At 41.0% G+C, this 18,289-nt stretch overlaps 1 protein-coding gene across 1 annotated transcript; it reads left to right on the forward strand.

The window, feature by feature from the left end:
- Positions 1-936: 936 nt before the first annotated feature.
- Positions 937-18,014, forward strand: LOC121622021 (interleukin-31 receptor subunit alpha-like). The gene is made up of 16 exons (XM_041958799.1): positions 937-1,187; positions 6,578-6,847; positions 6,941-7,070; positions 7,172-7,356; positions 7,462-7,577; positions 8,891-8,914; positions 9,103-9,265; positions 12,135-12,217; positions 12,333-12,549; positions 12,675-12,839; positions 13,661-13,762; positions 13,841-13,984; positions 14,078-14,218; positions 15,150-15,234; positions 15,382-15,463; positions 16,616-18,014. The coding sequence occupies exons 1-16, from the start codon at positions 1,133-1,135 to the stop codon at positions 17,039-17,041; spliced, it is 2,388 nt and encodes a 795-aa protein (XP_041814733.1). The 5' UTR covers positions 937-1,132; the 3' UTR covers positions 17,042-18,014.
- The last annotated feature ends 275 nt before the right edge of the window (positions 18,015-18,289 follow it).

An 18,289-nucleotide genomic window follows, 5' to 3' on the forward strand; every position in this document is an offset into this window, starting at 1 on the left:
ACGCATTAGCCAATAGGTGGCGCTCTAAGACAGAAAAAGTATGGCACTAAAGGAAATGCTTCAAAATATGATGTGCAACTAGAAAAAGTACAAAAAGTACATTTACTCAAGTACTGTACTGAAGTAGAAATTTGAGGTACTTGTAGTCTGTTCTTTTCATGCCACTTTGTACATTTCAGAGAAAAATATATTACGTTTCACTTCACTACACTTGTGTGTTTGTACTATTGGTTGGACAAAATAAAGTATGTGAAGGTTGCAATTTGGGTAACTGAGCAGCATTTCTCAGTATTTTCATTTTTTTTTTTTACAAGCCAATCAATCCATTAGTCGCGAAATGATCGACAGAATAATCCATAATGAAACTAATCATTTGTTACAATCATATAAAAATAGTTCATAATTTGCTCCTGAAAGTTTTAACAGTATAACCCTGCTTTACATTCAAAATGCATGAGTAATATATTAATCTAATGATATAATAACATCCATTTTTCTGCACTGAGTACTTTTACTCTTAATCATCTCAATGCATTTTTCTATTCTATTCTTATTTCTATACTTCCATAGTTAAACTTAACATTTTTAATTCTGAGGAGTGTTTTTACAGTGTGGTATGAGTGCTTTACGTTATGGTAGTTGTGTAAAGGATCCGAATGCCTCCTCCACCACTGCTCTTTGTGAATCCATTTGAGCAACTCTAGATATGGTGCAGCCAAATATTCCCCAGGCAGTTAGGATTTACGCTCTGGCAGTCGCGTGTGGTTCATATTTTCGTCATAGCAGCGTATTCTGAGCAGGGAGGTTTACTCCCTTACTCTCTCGTTGCTCCGGGAATAAATAGAGGCACATTATCAAAGTCTGGTCAGGCTGTCGACAAGTTACTTCACTTCCTCTTAGCTTGCTGTGTTTCCAGTTGGGTAACACCTCCCGTTTATTTCAGGGTTTGCTTCAGTTCCTGTTACTTGATGGCTGAAATACGGAGTTGGTGGGAATAATGCAGCGCAGTGTAGCGTACAGTCTGCCATAACAGACAATTTAAACTATTTCATCTCAGGCAGCTGAGTATCTCACAGCTCTACATGTCTTTTGAAAGGAGATTTCTTTCAGCCCTGGTCCTTGGATAAAAGAAATGTATTCCTTCCTAGCCCTGTTCACCCTGGTTCTAATCGCCTCCATTTGTAAAGGTGAGTAAACCTCTTATATTTGATATTTCTTGTGGAGCAGGGTGTTAAAATGCAGACATGCTGACTGGTCAGATACAGGTCTGGAGTATCGGGAAATACTTTTTTTTTTCTTTTTTTTTTTGGGTTTCATTCTGTTTAATTGTCTTCAATTAAAGACCGAAACTAAAACTGCATTAAAATCTAAGATTTAGAAATACCTGTATGAAATTTGAAGAATTATTTCTTATTTTCCTAATAAGAAAAATATAGCTGTAGCGGACAACATCAGTTGTTTTAGCTGTCTTAAAAACTACTAACAGATATGAGTATAAACCTCTTTATTTCTTTCTGGTGTTCTAACTTTCACAAAACAATGAAGGAAAATTTTTCAGATTTTGGCTGATTTTGTTTCTATAACTTGTCTGGATATATATGCAAATTGGTGCATATCTAACTGGATTATATTTCATTTGCATATTTCAAAAACTTTGTTACACAAAAATAATTGCCTTAATGTAAGTAATCAGCTGGGGAAGTTTACTAGTCTCATTCTTTGTCTAAAAATGTATGGAGTTTTACCATGCATGTCTTTAGAGGCAGTTTTTTCTCATTCTCTGAGCCAGAAGTCTGGACCTCAGTGACACCAACATGCACCAAACCTTCTAGTTTTCTCTATTTTGAAGGTTTTTGCAGACGAGTTCGTTCATATATCATTCATAGCCTGATTTATGTAACATTTCATTTCTAGAACAAAGCAAAATGTGTTTTTTATTTATGGCCGTTGACAGTATTTTCTGCTTTATGGAGTGATAAAGAGACAATTCCCTTTGTAAAAACCTTTGACTCTAATATGCCAGCAAGGTGAAACAAGAATTTTAAACCTGGCTTTATCCAATGTTCCCATTTCTGTTCTGGAAATGTATGCAAATTAGCACATAATTGGTCATATAATGGATCATTTGCATACCGAAAAGCAGCACGGCAACCCTTCTAAATACTGGGCTCCGACTTTTGCTGCAGAAGTTTTTAAATTATTGATTACTCTCATCGAGAGAGACACCACGCAGACCCAAAGTGACCACATGCACACATACCAGCTTATTGAGCTAAAAGCTTTATGGATCACCTGCACAGCAATGTATATATTTAAACCACTTTATCCATGATAAACAAGTCTAAATATATTCCATTGGAGCCGTTATAGAAAGAAAAAACAACAGTTTAATTTGGTTTTGTTTTTTATGATTTTGGGAAGGTTTTGCATGTTCAGGAGCTGCTTTTGAGGCATCAATTACACGTGGATCAAAAATGCATTGTTACGTGTTGTAACTCTCCTATTGTGATCGCACCAGGTGCCCTCAAATGGAAAATGTCTGCTGGTAGCAACAATTGCACTCTCATTTGAATGATTTTCACTGTTAAGATGGAACTGAATCCAAACACCATGACTCACTGGCTTTCTCCCTGTTGTCTCTCAGTGCTTCACGATGCTGAAATAAAGCAGTGGTAGACAGATGTGGCCAGTGCTGCTTCACTGTGTAACGAACTTAATAAACTACAAGCCATGTGCAAGCTGCATAGCTCCTGCAAAAATGTGTCCGTTCCATGTTCCTCTCATTCCTGATCTGTTAAGGAGCAGCAAAAAGTGTGGGAAAAGGAGCAGAACTGCGTGCAATGACACCAGACCAGCACCAACAGAGAAACCTGATGCAAACCAGCTTCACTCTGCATGTTCAGACTAAAATATTTTGCACTGGAATTTGGCCAAGTTGTAGTGCAGCCAGTGAGTGGTTTGCAATCATAGTGCATCCTAGCATCAGGGTTGATCTCAAACACTCCATTGAGATAAATCACTCAAACCCTTTTATTGCTTATGTATGACTTAATGAGCCGTCAAATGTGCTAGATAAGGACATGCATGACCTCTGCTATCAAAACCGCGCTGGAGCAGACAGTGAAAGACTTGTAGATGCGCAGTTCCTGCAGAGATGCACTCACTTCCAAGGCATCCAGAGCAAGCTGGTGGACATTTACACAGGCTAGAATCAGAACATGGGCTGCTGAAGTCTTATCTGTGGTGTCGTGTTGTGTTGTGTTGTATCTGGTGTCATGCAGGGGGTCGCAGCATTTCTAAAAGGCTCAGCTTTCAGTAGCTGTTTGTCTCGAGCTCCAGCCTGTGCCTCTTTAGTACAACCCCGACTCCAAAGAAGTCTCGTAAAACATAAATAGAACAAAATGTGATCATTTGCTAATCGCTTTTGACACACACTCAATTGAAAACAGCACAAAATCATCAACTACGATATTTGATATTCGTAAATATAAGATTATTCTAATTTTGATGCAGCAACACATTCAAACACGTTGTGGAAAGCTCAAGTGCTCGACTCTGGTGTGGTTGGTTTGTGGTGTGAAAGCAAACAAACCAAACATTGTAGATAAGTCATTTTTAGCATGATTTCAAACGTCTCACTCCTAATAAATCCATCTGCTGTTCATGAACTGTTCATTAAGCGCATTAAAAAGTGATCCCACAGTAAAACCTCCTGGAATATCGCTGCAGGAGACGGCTCTTTTCGGTCCCGTATCTACCTGTTAGTCGATTTGCAGCCTTATTATCAGTTATTTGTTCTCTTTGATATACACATAAGAAGCATTAAAAAGCAGCATGGCCGGTTGCCAGTCAGGATTTGGTTTTGGTTTTCCCACGTGGGTCCAGATGATGTGCTCTGGACCAGAACCAAAAGCCAGCATTGCATGATTTCTTCCTCTGTTCTAAACCAAATGAACCAAACTACAGGTGTGAAAGCAAGACTTTTCCACCTGTTTCCCTGCTTGTGACTCATAACAAAACTGGAAACAACATATCTCCTTGAGCATTTTGTTTAACATGAACCAAACTTGACAGTTTTGCTGTTACTTATTTGATTATTTTCTTGTTTTGTACGAAAAGAGAAAGGAGTTATATCTGGCTTATAACATTTTATGGTGTATAAGATGCTCTGTGACTCTAAGGTGCAGGGGAGGCACAGACCGGGCCTCCTTTATCTTAGTAAGAGTTCGGAGCCGACAGTCTACTCCCGTTCTGATTAAGGCTTCAGAGTTTTCTAATGGGCTCGTCTTTGCTGTTGGAGCAATGATAAAATCCCTTTGTGCTAATGTACTCAAGTCTTCCTGTAGCTGCTTCGAGTGGAAAGCTTTCCACCTCCAACTGTTAGCGCAGCAGCCACAGGAAGTGTTGAGTCATCAAGGTTCGTGACTCACCACTAACTCCTTGTCTGATTAAAAAAGGTCTACATTTAGATTCTAATTTTTTTATGCCTGAAAGGACACTGGAAAGGATGTTGTGTCAGTTTGCAATATTTTGCAACCCTGAAACACCCACCACAGATATGCACCACCACCACCACCTCATGGACGTCTTTCTTACTTACACTGACAGACATTTTAGCTGAGTTTCAATGCATGAGAGGAAGATGATATAACTGCCACTATTCTGTGTACACTTCCCCGAGACTTTCTTATTATCTGTATTATTTCACCCAAGATCGGAGAAGCAGCAGCCTCTAGAATCCAGTCGCTTTCAAGTCAGACACCTCATTCACACCTGGAATTAAACTGGGATCTGTATCTGGATATGTTTTCCAGATAATAAGCGATTAGATCTTGTATTTTTAATGCCTTCTCATTGTCCTCATGGAGATCAGATGCTAATTTGAGGCGGTGACAAATCAGCCCCAGACTCCCTTTAGAAATCTTTTTTTGTTTGTTTTGAAAGTGTTAAATTAGGCAAAACTTTATCGATGATGTGAAACGTTCTTGATGACAGATTCTTAATTATTTGTCCTCTCTTGTAAATTCGGCATATGTTATACATCAAGTTATTCCTGTCTTTGTATAAAATAACAGTATACAAGTAAATAATCCCAACTCACTGGGATTATTTTTATGTGACGTAACATAAAGGAAAGGGATTGCTGTAGTGCTAAAAACTGAGTTACCGTCAGTAGATGATTGCAGCTGATAGCCACAACACTGAATGTTATCATACTGAATGCAGATCAAGTCATCACAGATACCCAATTTGCATTTTACTGGTCAGTTTTGGGGGATTAGTTTGGGATCAGAGCACCCCTATGACAAACATCTAGTGGAATCTAATGTATCTTACATGTAGTAAACAGGATGCATGCTGTGTACCAAGGAAAGACCTCTTACCGCCGACAGCAGCTCACTAAATGCCCATGAGGGTGATCTCTCCACAGAGCCAGGAGCATCAGAGCATTAACCGGAATAACGCCTGTCGGTGGATTTTGCTGTGCAGGATTCTGATGAAGACAGCAGAGGCCAAATGAGGATTTCCTGAGAAATGGCATGAGAGTGGACAGTGGGAAGAGCCGTGGTGCGGGACACTTTGTTATTCAAATTACAAAACAAAACCACCACAGACAGCGTTGCTCAGGCCCTCAGTGACTGACACAATTTCTAATATTAAACTTCAGAAACGTCTTTATTTTGTGTTGTAATATTGTTTTTGTTCCGCTGATAAGGCTGTTGCACTGGACGCAAGCATGTCTGTTGTTAACACCACACAGAGTGAATGCAGGTGTGGTGGTTAATGCTAAATTAGGTGTGTGAGGTGAACAAGCTTATCCTGTTTTTCGTTACAGAGAGAGGTTTTCAGGCAAGAGGTGACGGACGTTATTTGGACGAGTTTTTCGCTATTCTGAAAAACAATTTGATGTTCAATCTAAGTGTTTAAAATGCTGAGATTGCAGAGAGAGTGCAGCAGTAGCTTAGCTTAGCTACTTCAATATATATAACGACTATATAACAAGACACAGCGTGTTAATTAGAGAGCTTTAGAGGTGCTCAGTGGACGAAGCCAGACCAGCTGTGGCGTCCTGTTTCCGGTCTTCGTGCTAAACGACGGGCATTTTCATACCAGTAGTCTGTTTGTTTTGGTCTGAATCAGTTGATGAATTGGAGACGTGGCCAAAATGCAGCACTGCAAACCATGTGAGAGCGGTTGTTTGTTCAGAGGCGTCTGGGAGCAGCAAGCGAGAACACAAACACAGGAAGAAGCTCAGAAGGAGGCCCAGTGGCCAAATACAACACACTATACTGCACTGGTCCAGTGATTCATGATTCATGGTTCATCCTGGGGTTTGTCGCCAGAGTAAAGCACAGCTGGTTGCGGAAGCAGTTTTACTCAAACGTGCAGAGAATGGCCACATACTCAAACAAACCGCCACAGAGTTCATTTGGGACCGGACCAAGACCACCTCCTCTCAAGGGTCCAGTTGTTTGGTCCAGTTGTTTGTTTGTTTTTTAAATCCAGCTGCATATTTGCCACACAGACCAACAAGAAAGCAAATAAGAACTCCAGTGAGCATTATTGTTTCCTGCAGGCCTGCATGACAACACCTGCCGCGTCGTCCCTAAAGATCAGTACATCGAAGTGGGATCGGACACCAAGGTAGTGTGCCAGACTTCATGCATCCGTGGCAAAATCTTCTGGACGCTGGACAACAGGCACATAAACGAAAGCCTGTCGAGCACCATCAACTCCACGCACACCGTCCTGTCGCTGAGGAACTTCACCAACCGCAGTGCTACGCTGCAGTGCCACAGCGCGGCTACGCAGCAGGTCCTGGGAGGCACCACCATCAGAACGTACTGTAAGAGCTGCTTTTTGCCATTAATGTGGTTGTAGGTGCCTGCAGTAACATGAAATATATGATGTTGCTGACTTGCTTTTTTTTGTTTCGCAGCAAAGCCCAGCAAATTATCGTGCCTCTTGCATCACGACAATCAGGCGACACAAGGTTTGCCAGACCTGTTCACATGCAGCTGGGAGCATCAGATCGATCCTCCCCTGGAAATAAACTACACTGTGCTGTGGTTGGTTTCACGCTCTCTTCCTTTTGTGTAAGAACTAATGCAGGAGCAATTCTTTGCCTTGTTGATGTCCGTACTTAATATAAAACATGTGTTTCTTTCAGTGACTCTTGGTCGTGCCCTCCCCAGAGTGAGATCTGCAGCTCACACCAAACGACGTGCACGTCCAACTATGTCGATATATCTGATAAAATGCCTCTCGCATGGCCTTCCAGTGTTGTTGTGATAGCCAGATCTGCTGCATGGAATGCCTCCTCCGACCCATACGAATTTAATCCATTCAACATACGTAAGTATCGTAAAGTCAGTTTTCTTCTTCTTTCTTTCTTTCTTAACAATGTCTTTGTGTTTTAACATTGTGCATTTCTACGTTTTCACGCGTCGTGGCAACCAGTGAAAATCACCCGTCCAAACGTGAGCGTCGTCGCCGTCTCTGATCATCTGTCGGTGGAGTGGAACGTCACATCATTTTCCGAAAGAAAGCTTCACTGCCAAGTCAAATACGCCAAGGTGCGTCCCTCACTGGTCTCCAGCGTGCAGCGTTTGAGGTATTCGCTGGAAGCAATATTGGCAGGAGAGGGAAAACGATCACTGACCTCACACAAAACCTTTTCTGCTAGAAGTTACATTTACATGAAACTAATTTGGAACAGCTGTTTCTGTATTGTAGGAAAAGTAATGGTGGCTGGATATTAAGTTTTCTATCAACATAATGTAGAAATGTTGTTAACACATTTGGCAAGTTGCAAAAGAGTTGACATCGAATATTATTCAATGCATTTTTTAGGTATTTTGACCTTTATAGGACAAAGGGGAAAACAAGTCAGTACAATATAAACATGATTTATCGCACATTATCCCTCACTTCTAACTTCTTTTATGTTGCTCATTTGCAACAGTTTGTGAACAAGTGAAACCAGATCCAAACAAATTGTGTATAACTTTTTTTAAATGAGCTGAATTGATTCCATTAGTGTAAGTATTGGGTTTTATTTAGATGTAGGTGCAGGCTATGACTTGAAATTAGAGGTCAGGCTGTAGTGACCATTTTTTCCCCACCTGGGTACTATAACAGAATGTCAACAACAGTTTGTTCATCTTTTAGGCTGTCAGTGAAAATAAAATGGTGTACAAAAAAAAAAAAAAACTAGCCCAGCAGTGATTTTCAGTTCCCCTTCATGGCTGATTGAGGCCATTTCTGTTTCCCTTTCTGTTCCAGTTTGTCAGCGAGGAGTTAAAGTTTTCCCTGGCAGTCACAAGGAAAAGGGAAATTCATGTTTGTTTCATTTCGAGGCATTTCTGCATTATTAACCACTGAGCTGGCCCCATGTAGCTGCTACAACGGCCAGCTTAGGTTGCACCAAACTGATGACACAAAAAACGAACATCACAAATCTTAAACTGTCACAAAACAAGTGAGGTGAAAAAGCCTGCCAGTATTTTCTTGGTGGCAGATTAGAAAATATGGTGGATTCTGGAATCTGTTAGTGACATTTACTTATCATCACTTTGCGTCATCGCTGACACCTGGTGAGTTGTGCATTGTGGCATGGTTAGCAAAAAAAATAGCTTTATCCATTGTGGAAATTTTGGAGGGTAAAGTGAAGTGCATAAACTTACACACACAGAATTCAGACACTCAAATAAAACAGCAGACAGTAAATGTAGTGCACTGCAGAGGGAGTCATTTTGAACATAGCGGCTGCAGGCAGGATGTTATAACTCCATCTTTATTGCTCCCAGTGAAAATAAAAAGGTGTAAAAACTGGCAGCGTTTTGCAGGTCGCCTTCCTGGCTGATCTCTGTTTGCCTTTCTGTTCCAGGCTGCTGACGAAGGAACTCCAGAGGTACGACACACTTTTTCTCTGGCAAACATCTCATTTCCAAAGCACACAAAGCCTGCTGAAAATCTGCCTTCATGAATAAACATGACTTTTTTTGGTGGTGAAAGACGATGCGTTCAGCTCTGCAGCTTCCAGGATTTCCACAGAATCTGAAAGGATGTTTCTAATCCAAATCTGTCTTTTTTCCCAAGTGGGTGCTCAACATGACTCTGGAAACCAAAGAGGAGAAAGGGGAAATGAGCGTTGAGAATGTGGAATCCTGCCGTAACTACACATTTGCAGTCCGCTGTGCTTTAGCTGAGGCCCCCTGGAGCGACTGGAGCCAGGAGAGGACAGTTCTGACCAAACTAAATAGTAAGAACAATGTCGAAACTGCTTCAGCATCAGAACTGATGATAGCATGCATGCCCCTAAATCACCTCTGAACGAATATAACGTTTCATCCACTTTTAAAATAGTTTGTGTTAAGTTTTTATTTCCAATAATTGTAATGGCCTGTAGGTGACATATGAATGTGATCACTGTGGTCCACACGTTTACTTAGAAATGCTTAGTTATGCTCTTAATGGGAAATTACTGTCTCTGCGTCATAGTCGAGCCTGGAGCTGCTGATTATACAGTCGGTCTTGTGTTGGCCCTGAATCAGACCGGCTGTGTCTGTGTTTCCTCGAGGCAATTTAAGTGCAAATTGCAAGAATGCGTTCAGACAGCTCTATTAATGTGTATTCAAACTTATCAAGGTCAAAGACAGACACAAAATCCGTGCTTCAGAGTCAGTAAAGCAATCATGTTTGTTTGTCGTGTGTAGGTACGGCCACAGTAAAGTGTGACCCTGACAGCTCCTTCAGTGTTTGCATTAAAAAGAGTTTAAATAGAACAGGAATAGTGATTAATATATGATTAATATATGTGAGTTTGTGTTGTAAGGTACAGACTTGGCTTGTTTTTTTGTTCTTTTTTTGGTTGTTTTCCTGTTTTGTTTGCTTCTTGAAGGAAATGTTAGAAGAGGCTGTTAAATCTAGTCTGTGGATTAGGCTCCACCTTCAGCACCCTCTAAACTTTCTACCCCCTACCCGAACAAGTGTTTGTATCCAATCCCTACTTTCATCTTTGACTCTACCTCTTTACTTTCTACCCCCCTACCCGAACCAGGGTTTTGCATCTCCACACCCCTTTTATTGGTGCAGTTGGTGAGAGGCAGTGGTAGATGATGGTAGTGCGGCAATTGGCAGTTACATGTAGCATCTAGGCCTGTGGTAGCATTGTAGCAGTTAACAATAGCTAAAGCAGTGGTAGTATGATAGTATCTTAGCAATTAGCATTGGCATCTAGCAGTAACATTAACAGTATAGGTGAATCTAGCTGTATTGTCTTCTTCTGTTCTTCTTAGCAGTTAGCGGTTAGCATGTAGCATTAGCATTAGCTAAATGGTAGCATCGGTACTGTATTGTCTTCTTCTGTTCTTCTTAGCAGTTAGCGGTTAGCATTAGCATTAGCTAAATGGTAGCATCGGTACTGGCCACTACCTGGAGCATCTTCTAAACAGGCCTGGGTCAGTTGAACGTGGCAGTGCTGTTTGGATTGTGTAGGAGCAGTGTGAACTGGCACTAGGGGGGGTGACTCTGGGACGACGGAGTTCACCACCTCGCCTCCTGGAGGTGTCGTGGGACTCAGTAGGCGAAACACCGTTGAAGGGAGGTATCCACCTGATGACCCCCAGAGACGTGTTAGGAATCACTGCTCTTTGGCATGTATGGCAGCAGATTAGGGGTCCAAGGTTCTTCACTGAGAATGAATCCTCTTTTTGAGCACAAGTATCTTGTGTTTAAATTAACTGTGTATGATTGGGAACATTGGCCTCATTTATGGTCCGTGTGGCCTGAGTGTAGGAGCTCTTCCTGAGCCTCTCAGTATCCCATGTGGTCCACGGTATGCATCTCATTCCCCATTTCCTCTGGTTTTATATGTCAACTGCTCCATTATTTTTGCTTGTACCATTAGGTCCCTTTGTTTCTCTACACTAGTTTCTGGAGCCAGTTTTTTTCTTGTAAGTTTCAAAGCAGTTATCTTCAGTATTCTAGGTACTGCTATACTCAGAAATAAAGAAATCTCCACGGAGCTAAATAAAACAAACACCAGAATACGCATGGAAGTGGAACAGAAAGTGGTGAAATACTTAAAAACAGAAATACTTAGGGACATGGATCAGCTGTATAAATTAACTATAATCAACTAGAAACCAGGATGACACAATATTTGAATTAATTAATCCCTTTGTCTATATTGGGAAGGATTGATACCATTAGAATGAACGCACTCCACCTACATTTTGGTGTTGAGATCTAATTCTACTTATCTTTGTATAGGACAACCAAAAGCCAGCAGTCAAAATGAAAACAGTTACAGGAATGGGGTGCTGGCTCTTCCTAATTTGCAGAACTATTATTATTATTATCCAGCCCAAATACAGATATTAGGAACCTGGCTAAATGATGACATTCATTCAAGGGTCCACAGAGCTGTCCACGTGCAAAGTCAAAACAAAAAATACACAACAGATAGTGTTGCAATCCACTTACAGCCTGGAATAAAGTGAGGAGGGATCTAAAGATTCATAGTGAACTGTTCTTCTTTAGATGATGATAAGTGATAACATAGCAGAAGAATGGAGAGAAAAAATAAGATGCGAGAAGAACTTCATTGAACTGTTTCTAAAACCGACTGGGAAAATATCCCCACATCAGACAAAAGCATCTTAGTTCCTGATGATATAATCTGCATGGAAGGTCCGTCCAACGAGCTAAATTCCAGCAATCACTACCACCATCATTCTGTGTATCTAGTTTCTCGTTTTACAAATGAACAATGGCTTTGCTTCAAATAAGCAGTTCAGAACCATTATCGCTGGCTCTGTGAGGGAATAAAGATCCGGAGGGGTGAGAATAGCCAAATGGCAGTTATTCAGCTTTTTAGAGCCGTCAGCGGGTGATTGGAGAGTCCTCATAGTGAGGAGGTTGTGGTGGATGGATGGCTAAAACACGGGACGTTTCCCCAGGAGACTGGAGTTTGGCTCGCAGGTGAAACCAAATACTGACTTTTTATACACGTAATGAGAAGTCAAAAGTTAGCATAATGTGACTGCTCCAATGACTCCAGATGACTGATGACGGGTAATTCCAGGCCTGGTGACGCATAAGCATCAGTGTGTTTTAACCTTTTGCAGAGGGCGATGTCGAGCTGCACCTGTGGAGGAAGGTTGCTGAGGCGGATAGAAATGGAGTCAGAAAAGTTCACGCCATGTGGACGGTGAGGAAGGAGAATTTCCCCTCCTTCATTTCCAAACTCAGAATTCATCTTTTCATCTTTATGACCCATTTCCTCAGAGACGTGCTGACCGAAGTGCTTCCAAATGTCTTCGCAGGAGATCCCTTCAACATGCCAAGACACATTTACCTACACCGTCAGACAGACCCCCTACAGGGAACACGTGACTGGAGGAAATCACACTGATACTTTATGTGGCAGTTCAGTTTGTGATATTGATGTGAACCAAGATGCACACAGAATAAATCTCAGAATCTTCCACGATGACTTCCTGTTTGTGGAGGACTCCGTTTACGTACCGTCCATCGGAGAGAGTGAGTTTTAATGCGATTGATTTTGCTTTCTTAATGGGTTGCCGCAGTTTATGAATCACATTGCTTCATTTTAATGGAATGGTATTGAGCTATTAGCCCCTTTTTCACTTGATCTCACTTATCAGGCCTCCCTCGAGTTACCGACATCCGGACCTCAACCCTTGAACGTGTTATTCTGGTGAGCTGGAAGGCTCACGCTCAGCCCGTCAGCGGTTACATGATCGACTACACACACGATGGAAACCAGTACCACTGGAAGCAAACCACATACACGAACGCAACGCTGTTTGGTAGGTCAACACACATGAAGCTGTTGATGAATGCATAGAAAGATGGATTAGATACTTCATGGGTCCCAACATAAGAACATGGAATGAGTTCTTGTGGAGGGAATCTGAGTCATCATCATACCAAGCCTGAATTACGGGCTATGACTTAACTTTTTGACTGTCACATCAGTTAATGTGTTATTTTCATGGTCTGGGTGTGGCAAGTAATGGATGCACTGGCGGGAATAGACTTTTAAAAGCTGCTGTAATGTGTTAGCACGAAAGACGGTATCATTTGAAAAAATGTGGGTTTTTCGAGAACTGCGACTCATCTCTCACAGAGAAAAGATCTGTCCCAGAAACTCGAAGTTACTCTCTGTCTGACCATTTTTATGGCTTTCCTAATCTGCCAATGTGACATCCACACCTACTTCACTCTGAGATTGGCCAGTCTCCCTTATATTTAGGTGATACACTAAGGAAAACATCATTAGGAGCATTATAATCCATTTCTTCCATACAGGATTTTGCCAATAGATCCCCCTAAATCCTGCACACTGGTCCTTTAAGACACTGATCAGGAACCGCAGCGCTCATGGCTCAAGTCCAGCTGGGGCCTTTTGCTGCATCTCTCGTTCCCTCATTTCCTGTCATCTCCCTACTGTCTAATAGAGGCAGAAAAATAATCGAAAACATAAAAAATGATATCATTATGACGGCACAATGAAAACATTTATGGGATCACCAAAGTCAGCAGATGTTGTCCTCAGGGGAATGTCTTTAATGAGTTTATTGCCACTTTACGATAATGGATTTTCAGAGCAGTCTTCCCTTCCTTACAGACCTCCTGGATAAGAAGCCATACGATATTACAGTAACTCCCCTCTTTGGCGATAAGACAGGTCATGGCACACAGGCCCTTCCCACCTGCTCCAGAGTCGGAGGTACGTCATTCACACCTTTTCGGGATTCCGGAGGAGTATTTTCATATCAGTCTGATTTTAATAACGTGATCCCTTTAGATCCAGGGAACGTCACTATCACCGAACTCAAGGCTAAAGACAAGAGCGTCCTCGTGAGATGGACCGTGAAGTCACAGGAGGCGTGCAGTGGTGTTGTCGTCGACTACACCATCTTCTACGGTACACAGGAAGGACCACCGCTCAGTAAGTCCACCACAGACAGTCTGCAAAGGAACTGAAGATACTTCTGTCCTCTTACCTTTGCTGTTGGGTGTTGCTGTTATGGTTTTGTTCTAGATGTCACCGTAGAAAGCACCACGCAGGACATCATTCTGAAAGGTCTGAATCCAGAAACCCAATACAGAGTCTATATTAAGGCCACAGCTCTTACTGGAACCTCCAAAAGCAGTGAGAGGCTCTTCAAAACCAAAAGATTTGGTGAGTAATCTGGAAGGGAATTTTAGCCCTAGTTCTATGAGGACACCTGCAGCCCTCTAACAGAATCTACAGGAGTGACCACAAATGTGCAAACTAAACTGACCAGCGACAGGGTGACAACATTTAAAGCCCTGCGCTCGCAGAGCTGTGATGAGATCAACACAGCGTCCTGTGAGTCCACCTTCAGGGGTGGATTGTTGTGGCAAGTCAGGGAGAGCCTGTGGGTAGTGTGTTTACCTTGGTTACAGAAACCTTTATAAGCCCTGAGTCAGACGTGTAAGCCTTTCCACATTGTTAATTTTGTCAGTTGGTATTTTGCCCGAACTCAAACTGATATCACTTGTGCTGCATGCGTGCTTTGGCATGTCAGGTGGAATGCACAGTCTGCTGAGACGCTGCTATTTGTTAAAGGCAGAAAAAACACACTCTCTACCTCTTACAAACTAAAAGGTAATACTTTTTAATAAGGTGCACATATTCACCATTAACTAGTTGCTTATTAGAATGCATATTAGTAGAATATTGACTCTTTTTTTGTCATTATGAAGCACTTATTAATGCCTTATTCTGCATGACCATATTCTACAACAACTGGGCCATTAACTATAGATTGTCCCTCATTAACCTCCTAATTACTGTTTATTGATAGTAATTAAGGTTCTTGTTCATGAATTATTATCTTAATAGCCAAACTCTAACCATTAATAACCCTAACCACCAGAATAAGGCATAATAGTTCTTCATATTGACTAAAAATGAGCCAATATGCTATTAATATTCTTGCTAAAAAGCAGGTACTTAATAGATACTGTAGATAGACTCAGGGATTTACTTAGATTTTAGTGTGTATGTGTCATTCCTTCAAAGAGTTTTGGAGAAGTGAGTCATTTTTCCCGCTCATCAATCTACTGCATCCGTCTTTCTTTGACAGATCCGAGGCTCAGCGCAGCACTCGGCGTCTCCGGAGGCATCCTTATAGTTCTTGTGTTATCTCTGGGACTGTGCTGTGCTATTCAGTAAGTTTCAACCCTTTACTGATGTGATAGGGCAAAACAAAGGGCATTTCCATGTCAGTAATAATAAAGGTCATATTGCGCTAGATTTTGAAAAATGACAAATCTTGAAAGTTGTTGTCCTGATGGTGCTAATAATCGGCCTTTTAGGTGGCAGAAATTCAAGGAGAAGCCGGTGCCTGACCCTGGCAACAGCTCTGTGGCGCTGTGGTCATCGACGAGTCATGAAAAGGTGAACTCAGTGAGGGGGGAACTGGGAGCAGTGAATTATGTCCATTTTAAGATAACGAGATAATTAATCAGAAAATTTATCAGAAAACAACTTGGTTAGATTCGTAAGAGTGGGCTGTGACATACACACACTGCTCTGTGAGGTGGGAGTGGGACTTCCAAAGCAAACCACATGAACTTACATTATTGTAAGGGACGGGCTGGCATACAGTGGTCAACTGGAAGCAGATGTGTTACTGTCCAGCAGGAGACAACCAAAAGAATTATCGCTGGCAAAGAGGAACAGGAAAAGAAACCACACTGGTCGATATTTGTCTGGTATAATAAAGCATGGACAGAAATAATTGAGATTGAAATACAGTCTGATCAGAAATGGGTCCTCCTTGATCTGACACTTTCAACTTAAATCAGATGCTACAGTTGTCATGAAGCCATCTGTGCACGCTGGCATCGTCCTCCTGATCTCTGATGGAAATAGAAGTTATGAGAGGACACAAACTTTTGTTTTCTCTTGATCAAACAGGTTGATTATCTTGTTACCTTGAGTGAAACAAGCTTGTTTTCTTGATATTTAAGAAAAATAAATTAATTAAATTAATTTTGAAAAGTAATTTGAAGATGTAGCCTTTGGATCTGATAAATTGTAATGGACACACAGTATTTCAGTATTTTTAAGATAAGATAAGATAAAACTTTATTTATCCCCAGTCGGGGAAATTTGGCCATTACAGCAGCATTGAAAGCAGTGGGAAGAAAAGAAAAGACAATTTACAGAAAAAAACATTAAAAAGCTTACTACAGCCCCACTGTAAGTTGTAAAAAAAAAACGGACTAGAATCAGCCTTTGTTAATACAAATATCCAAAAAGGACAATAATTGACTTGTAATTTGTAATTTTGACTATTCTCTTTCCAGAGGCCTCCTGGTCTTTACTGAACCTTTAATATGTGTTTGTTCTCTATTTCTATTTTCTATTAGTCTTTTCTTGGATTAGAGTTAAAACCTGCACTGATTTATGCTGAGACACTGTTCCACTGTCATGGTTCTGCATGCAAGGTTTGATCTCCTGAATTATCGACTGAGAGGGTAACGCTCTGTGTCTTTGTGTTAACCATCTCCGTGTTTGTGTGTCTACATGTTGATACGTCTGCAGGGAATATGCCCCTTCCAGCCGTTCCATAATCCATCGGAAAGCTTTTGTGACAGGATTTACACAGCGGAAGCTCAGAGACCATCCACCTCTCCGCCAGCTGCAGGCAGTAATGACAACCCAGACGGTGACCAGAATATGAGAGAGGAATATGGTGACCCAGCCACAGTCCTAGCACCACACATACAGAATGAAGTCCCAGCTGAACCTGTAGAGACACATCATCCGTCCTTTCCTGGAGAAACCACAGAACTACTCTGTTCAGAGGACAGCCCATCCAGCCCATATCAAAGTCAGCGTCCGGTGGAAACACCTGCCCTGAGGATCAGTAAGCAGTGTATGCATGTTCCAGTGAAACAGCAAGAAAAGACGCCTCCGCTAACTGTTTACGTCACGCTGGACATGTTTGAGCAAGGTCAGGGCAGGTGAGGGAAATGGAAATTAAACCATAATGACATTCCCAGAATCAAGAAAAGTCAGTCAGCTCTGATTAGCGGATGTAGGTCAACCTTGCCAAAGACTTCCATGGTAGCATGTGACATTATCCTGCTTGGCACTGTGTCAACTATCATGTACAAATAAGGGCGTATAGGGGACTGTGTGTATCTCATATCAGACTTCACTGCTGGGTAATGATGTGCAATGGCTGTGCAAAATAAAAATGCATTTTTCTACTCCCTATTGTTTATTGATACAGATATTTATAAGAAAACAATATCTGCGGTAGCTGCTTTGTTAAGACAACTTGGTGTGTTTTGCAGAAATACTTCTGTGGAGATATCCCTCTGACTGTGTGCATGTACAGGCTGCATTATATCACAAAGCCCAGGTTTGTCCAGCGGTAGCATGCTGAGGATTTTTGTAAATGGTGAGAATGATATTTTGTTGTAAAACTCATAATATTAGCTATGTATTATTGTAAAATTCTCATATGTGTCCTGTTTGTCAGTCACACCTGCACTCGTTGAAAGTGTAGTAACCTGCTGTCTTCAAAGCTGTCACTCACTGTATTTTTTGCTGTATAACTTGCCATCAGATATGACAATGGCATATATTATACATCAATCACTTGATAGTGTAGCATTTATTGTTTTCCAGAAATTTTTAAATGTGCCTTAGATAGTGTCCATATATATATATATATATATATATAGAGAGAGAGAGAGAGAGAGAGAAAGAGGGAGAGAAAGAGGGAGAGAGAGAGAGAGAAACACAGGGCACACATAGCTACAGAACTACACTCAACAAGCTATTTACAGACATAATCTAATATGCATTATCACAAATTGTATTTCATTTGTATTTATTTAAATTGTGAAATTGTGGAATTTTTATTAATAACCAAATAAATATTTGCCAAGTGAAATGGATTTGAAAGCTGGCATGAATTAATAATAATTATTATCTTTTATTCAACATCTTTTTTATTGAAGTTTTGTCAATATAATAAATGTGCAGCAGTACATAGGTGGTACAAAGACAGAAAATGAATCGAGGTGTACATCAATCACGGCATGCACAAATAACATATATAAGGAAAAATAAAAAAAATAAAATAACAATAAATAAATCCCTCCCCTGTCACTGCCAGTTGACTACTAGTCGCTGTATCAGATCACTGTATTACCATATGTAATCAGAGAGTAAAAAGTGTAAAAAGCTGAGCTGTATTCAAGG

This window comes from Chelmon rostratus, chromosome 18, assembly GCF_017976325.1.
Source record: "Chelmon rostratus isolate fCheRos1 chromosome 18, fCheRos1.pri, whole genome shotgun sequence".
NCBI classification, from domain to species: domain Eukaryota; kingdom Metazoa; phylum Chordata; class Actinopteri; order Chaetodontiformes; family Chaetodontidae; genus Chelmon; species Chelmon rostratus.